At 44.9% G+C, this 6,705-nt stretch overlaps 1 protein-coding gene across 1 annotated transcript; it reads right to left on the bottom strand.

Annotated features, from left to right (window-relative positions):
- Positions 1 to 1,883: 1,883 nt before the first annotated feature.
- Positions 1,884 to 4,384, bottom strand: LOC144099163 (uncharacterized). Its single transcript, XM_077632290.1, has 3 exons — positions 4,322 to 4,384; positions 2,551 to 3,219; positions 1,884 to 2,092 (listed from the first exon to the last, which is right to left on the bottom strand). Exons 1-2 carry the CDS (start codon positions 4,325 to 4,327, stop codon positions 2,554 to 2,556), a joined length of 672 nt encoding a protein of 223 aa, XP_077488416.1. The 5' UTR covers positions 4,328 to 4,384; the 3' UTR covers positions 1,884 to 2,092; positions 2,551 to 2,553.
- Between the last annotated feature and the right edge of the window lie 2,321 nt (positions 4,385 to 6,705).

Genomic DNA, 6,705 nt, shown 5'->3' with positions numbered 1-6,705 from the left:
AAATGTTAGGTGTAACGTTAAGAGACCGGAAGCGGGCACAGTGGGTGAGGGAACAAACGCGGGTTAATGACATCCTACTCGAAATCCATAGGAAGGAATGGGCTTGGGCAGGGCATGTGATGCGAAGGCAAGACAACCGCTGGTCCTTAAGGGTACCGGAGTGGATTCAGAGAAGTCAAGCGTAGCAGGGGGCGGCAGAAGGTTAGGTGGGCGGATGAGATTAAGAAGTTCGCAGGAATAGGGTGGGCGCAGCTGGCAAAGGAACGGGTTAATTGGAGATTCATGGGAGAGGCTTTTTCCCTGCAGTGGGTGTGGTCAGGCTGATGATGACGATGACGAGAAGGTCGTGACGCTGCACTGCGGCAAAAGCGAAACACCAGTCCACAAGCAAGGAAACCTGTCGACCCTATCTCAACTGTCGTGATGGCCATAGCAGACAACTGCACAATGTTACGCAACCTCCTGCCGCAGTTGCTTTGCCGAAGGATGAATGCGAGGACCCGTTGGGCTATCTCAATAGGGTTATATCTTCTAGAAAAGGTGCTCAAGTTTCTGCACCGATACTAGGCGAACCCAATATTGGAGCAGTTGCCAGCTCCTAGTAACAGAGTTGAAAATCTGTTTCGCACTATAGCAAACAAGAATTTGAAGAAAACTGGCTTCAAGATCGCAGAGTTGGTCCTTGTTTAAATTATATATAGCATTTTTGCGCTTATTCTGAGGTTGCAGCTTGACGAAAAACACTGCTGCTTGTCAAAAGCGCGCTTTGCGACCGTTGTTAGAGACGGCTGCGGCAAAGTGCCGCAGATGGTACTTCCTAGTCTAAGTGGCCGTTCTTCACTTCAACCATCCCCCTGCAAGGATGATATAGTTAATGGGTAGTGTCATTGCCCTCTTTGTTCTCCACCGGGTGCTCTCATCTTGGTTGTAGCGCTGCGGAACTGCTGAGTTTTACGATCTCCTTGTTTGCCTTTGGAACGCACGCAATGCGCTTCTTTATCACAAAGCTGGTATCAATATCAGTGCTCTGAGTTTTCAAAGAGGCACTTTAAAAAGCAGCCAACGAGGGACAGCACAGAGGAAGGAGACATGACACGACACAGCCTCGAGTCGTGTCTCCTTGCTCTGTGCTGTCCTTTTTTTGGTAGCTGTCTTAAGTGCAGTATGAACCAACGAGCTCAGATCCAGATTATCTTTGAAGGAGGCATGTCCAACATTCTAGGACAAAAAAATTTAAAATTGAAAAATTATAACACATTGTTATTAAAATACTTATGGTAATGGTCCATTCCTGTGATATGTAGCAAAACCTTTCTTTTAAACTGTTTCCTTAGAATGCATGTAACAGTTAAGACTTTCCTAGAAATCCAATAAGGAACGGTTTTGACAAAAAAAAACGTTAATATAAAAAAGTACAAGACTGCAGTCGGCTCATATGCGGATATATTAATTGTTATTGTGAAATCTTACATTATGTGAAAAAAAATTTCCGGTCTGAAACGCTTTTGTCCAGAACTGTTGGGAATGATTTCAATGAAACCGTAGGCATTTCTTTCATTGCGAAACATTATTCTTAACTTTCCCTGAAGCAGGAACTTTTGTAGGCCGTATACATGAAGACAAACTGGTCTGCGGCGTGGCCTTTCTGAAGATTCTGATTTATAAGCCCCGACTAGCCGCAAGAGCTGAGCCCTACGCGGCGCCCACTGAGAACCCAGAGTTACGTAGGAACTTGCTGCCGCGCGTTAAATGGCTTTAGCTCTTAGTTTGTCGATTAATTTTTTCTCATGAAAGTTTCAGTAGAAAGAAAGAAAGAATGAATTTAGCGTAAAAGTTTGAATGCAGCTTCAAAAAAACCTAAGTGAAACAAAGATAAAAAATGCCATATAGAGAGAAATCAACTTTTATTAAAATTAAACTTATATTCTTCAAGAAGAAATGTTGCTCCTTTCAGTGATTTGGGTGCCTTCATTTTTGGTAACGTGAGATGATGTTTTCCACACTAGTGTAAATTTTCGTCTTGCTTGTTGCACGGATTCCAGAGCCAAGGAGTGATGACGTTCTTAAGACGACTAGATTTTATCTTCCAGAACTGGAAACAGAGAGAAAAATGCAGAATTTAAACGTTGCATCTCAGCTGTTGCACACAAAGATCAAAATAGAAAGATCTTCCGCAGCACGTTTGAGGTTTATCTTGCTTACACGATGCAAGCAATAAAGATGGCACTGTTCACAGACAACTGTGTGGTTCTCCGGTTTCCGCTAGTTTCTATTAGGTGCCATTTCAATAACATTTCAGAAGCAGAAGCAGGGGCTGCAAAAATAATTTAACTAGCGGTCAGCGTAGTTCACACTAAGTTATGTCACATAGATGCACTAAGAAGAATCGACTTTTATCCATGCTAAGAATTCTTCGCCCACGTCAACTCCATTTCTTCTGTCACCTATTAGCGTGCACGTATTGAAAGCATTTTTGCCTTTGCTCCAAAATACATACAGACACAGGCCAACCGAATCTAGGCAGGGCAATACGTGCGCTTTCTTTTTTACCTTCTAATAGCCAACGCCTCCAACGTGACCGAATCCTCGGCTTCCATGGCCAGCCTTGTGTCCCGAGGCTCCACCGGCGAAGCCACCAGAGTGCTGACCGAAGCCGGTTCCGTAGCGGTTCGAGTCGGTCTTGGAGAATCCTGTGCCGGAGCTGTAGCCCTGCTGGTTCTTGAAACCCTGCACGTTGCTGTGGGATCCGCCGCTGATGAAGCCTCCGGAGCCATGGCTGTGTCCCGCAGCTCCCTTCTTGAACCCACCCTGGAAGCCGCCGGAGCTCTGGCCGAAGCCGGCGCCCCCTCCAACAAGACCTCCGTGACCGAGACCACCGGGACCGAAACCACTATGGCCCAAACCACCGTGGCCCAAACCACCGTGGCCCAAACCACCGTGGCCCAAACCACCTTGGCTCAAACCAACGTGGCCCAAACCACCGTGGCCCAGACCGCCGTGGCCCAGACCGCCCTGGCCCAAACCACCGCCGTAGCCTAGTCCGCCTGCGGGAACGCCTTTGATTCCGACACCACCGACGCCAACGCCTCCGAATCCACCAACTCCAGGTCTATGCCCACCGCCGTAGCCTCCAACGAGACCTCCGCGGCTTTCGACCTTCTCGTCCTTGCCAGCAAGGACGTGGCATGCGATGGCAGCGAATACCGCAAGACACAGGGGCTGCAATCGTTCCGGGAAAAGCAAGAAAAGTGGAAATTAGTGCGTTACATAACCCACGCGTATCTACATCCTAACTGTCCTTGTTAGCATTTTAGCTACCTAATGCTCTTGAGGTTGCAGTGCTGTTCTTGTGTGTACAACGACAGACCACTTGCCTGTGCTTCTGTTTTGGTAATTTTTGTGGGTAAACATGATGTTGGGAGTGGTCCCTGCTCGATCCTATGCATACAAGAGAGACCTGCAGGTTACACTGAAACCGGTTAGTGGGGTTATTGAAACCCCTGCTAAGCGTTGTGGTCATACAAGCGTAGAGGACCATGAGGTCGACTGGTCCTTTAAGCTTCACAGGATGCTTGCTGACGCTGAGCAGCGATGAATAGTATGACTATGCATAATTTTAACCACGAGCGCTCTAGACTGAGGAGTATTCTGCTATGTAATAAGGTGGAAAAGTGTTAATTAAAGACTAAATTTCGCGCACTCGGTCCCAAAATCTCTCGGTGTTGCGCGCCAGATAACGCGCCTAGAAAAATCAAGTAACTTGAATAGCAGAAGCCGTCAGCGCCAAAACGATGCCCAACATTCTCGGAGAAACATTTTAAATTTTGAATATTGCAATATACTTTTATGGAAATCTTTAAGAAAACGGTCCATTCTTTTCATGTGTAACAAGAAATCATTCCTTTAACGCATTTCCATCGATCGCATTGAGCTGTTAAGTCTAACACAGAAAACCAATGGGGAATGCTTTTGAGGACAGCATAAGCGTTAGTAGCAAAAAAAAAATGCAAAACTGCCGTCGTGTGTTGTGCGGATATATTGATTGTTATACTGAAATCTTGCATTATATGAAAAATTCAGTTTATAAACTGTTTGCCGCTGAAAAACGGCTTCGTCCAGAATTGTTGGGCATGAATACGTTTGTTACAAAGAAACGTTGGAATATCACTAAATTTTTCAATCGTTAAATCTTCTTGGAAACGATAAATAATTTTTTATGAACAAACTCTGCAAGGTCTTGATCCTTGAATTATGATATCGCCTTGAAAATGGTGAATCATTTTTAAAAAATTTCAGGAAGCTCCACATCGGCGTGCCTCACCTTCATGTCCGAGCAGTGTAGCAGTCGTCTGCGATCAGCGAAGTGTATAATGATCGAGTCGTTAGTAACTGCTCTGATGTGGTGGCTTTGCGCACTAGCTTTTATAGTCACTCAGCCGATGCGTGGAGAGAGGCAAAAAGAAAAAAAAAAAGAGGGAGTGGTAACCTAGCCACGGCATTTCGTCGCGGCGCGGGCAACATGTGCGCAACACACAAAATGGACGTAACAACGTGCCCCCACTTTCTCTGCCACTCATTCACTGCTCTTGCCACCGCGCATGAGTGAATGGAGTGAGGGTGTGAGTGGGCTTCCAAACCACGGATGTGGTTTGTGCACGAGCTTTGGTGGAGAAACGGTGGGCACCCCTCGCACTCACCTTCTGACGCCATGCATCCGAGTGATTACTTAGCCAATTTTTCCCCCTCGTTAGCGTCTGTTTTTTTTTCTTCTTGTTTCTGTTGGCTGCTATACGCTGTGGATATCTCGCGTGGTCACTTCGCAGCAACATCCTGACGAGACTGCGCGGAGGAGGGCAAATAAATGGTTAGATGACGACCCCTCATGCATAATTTATGCTGCGCTATGATGCGCTATCATATGACGACTCGATGATACCAACGCGGTACTGCAGAGTTAAACGCAATAAGGAGCTGATAGTTTGACTTCCAGGGGAGGAATAGGTGCGCCACAAAGAACACATAGACAGAAAACCTATAATGTGCAGCGAAAAGTGGATGGGGATGCCTACGATTGGCAAGGAGACACGCCAGTGCCATAATTCCGGAACTTAATGCATGAACCCATGCATATGCGACTGCGAAGCAACTGGAAGAACCCTGTGTTGATCTTCATTTGCCATGATTTATTTAGTTTGCAGCGGCAGCACGTCAGCGGAGTAAACTAACAAGGAACCGGAGAGATACCGTCACTTTTTTATTCTTTTACCTATGGGACATCCGAAGAAAGAGGAATCCCAAAAGAAGAATACATTCCCTTTCCACCATGCGAGTGTTTTTAAATACATAATTAATAAATACGTACCCAGACGCATCATGCATTTCAACATAATATTGGTGTGTTCGGCCATCGTATAGTACTAACATCATTGTGTAAAACTGTCATAATACTGCATCATGTTACTTGAAAAGTCTTCATCCGGTGCCGTAACCTTTTAAAGGACCATTGAAAGGTTCACAGGGCGCGAAAGAAAGCCTGTTGACGAAGGTTTTGAAAATGCAGAGTCATTATGAAGGTCAAGTTTCACATCTCAGCCGGGCGTCAGTACATTAGACGATAGAGAGATGGTGGTTTGTAACCGTGTTTTCCCTATAAATTCCCGCTCCAATTTGGTCTCGCGACAGAGTGCACTGCAGCTAGTGCTGCTATTGCAAATGTTAGGAGTTATATTTAAAATATGCCTTTTCATCCGGTAACCCGAATACTTGCAGCTTCCATGTAGTAGCATTGCCTTCAGAGAAGATTTTGTGCCAGGAACAGTTTTGTAGCGAATGTCATAAATAGGATGTAATGTGAATACACTTAATTAAATGAGTGTGTCCTGACTTCCATTAAACAACGTATAACACTATGGTAGGTAAAATAGCTTGAAACGTATCCAGTCTTTCTCAGTGTGAATAACTCACGTATAGCGTGAGCTATAAATTACGAGCAGATGTTTTTGCCAATCATAAAGGACTGTTTTGGGTAATTCGACATCAGCTAATTCAATCTAGACAGCGCATGTCAGTACAAGCCATATTATTCACAGTTGTCAACATGGCTTGTGCCGAATTTGGAAGGAGATCATCCTCTTTGATCGAAAATTCATAAGTGAAGTAGTCGCATTATTACGCAGGAACTGTGTTATTCTTATTCCAATGCCACCATCTACAGACGTCTTGTCATAATTGTATTTGTACACGAAGAGTCCTCGACGCTGTCGATAATGATAATATATATATGAGTCCACTGGCACATACCTCTCCACGGGGCATCAACCAAGTAACGGGAGCGTTTTGTAGCTAGTCAAAAGAAAATTTTGCCAAGAAATAGAGTGAAAATAAACACCCGCATCAGCGACTTGCTGTCCTTAATGTCTTGTTTGCTTTCATAGGTTCAGTAAAAGCATGTGTCGTTCTGCCAAATAAGAGTTTCTTGCGATAACTGAAGATTAAGGCCAGAATGTTGTTCGCTGCTCGACTACTAGGACCATTGCGTTGGTCATTAAAAAAAGCCAATAATAGTAAGACAGCCAACGTGGCAATCAGACATTAATCTTTCTCAATAGCTTTCGGAAATTTGGGAAACTATCACCTAAATGCTGTGTACTTGGTTATCGGGCGTAGCATCGCGTAAATTTTTACTAGCTTTCAGTGAGAGTTAGA

The sequence above is a fragment of the Amblyomma americanum genome, chromosome 1 (assembly GCF_052857255.1).
Source record: "Amblyomma americanum isolate KBUSLIRL-KWMA chromosome 1, ASM5285725v1, whole genome shotgun sequence".
In the NCBI taxonomy this organism is placed as follows: Eukaryota; Metazoa; Arthropoda; class Arachnida; order Ixodida; family Ixodidae; genus Amblyomma; species Amblyomma americanum.
The sequence above is the reverse complement of the archived record's forward strand: the minus strand, read 5'-3'. Positions and strand labels throughout refer to the sequence as shown.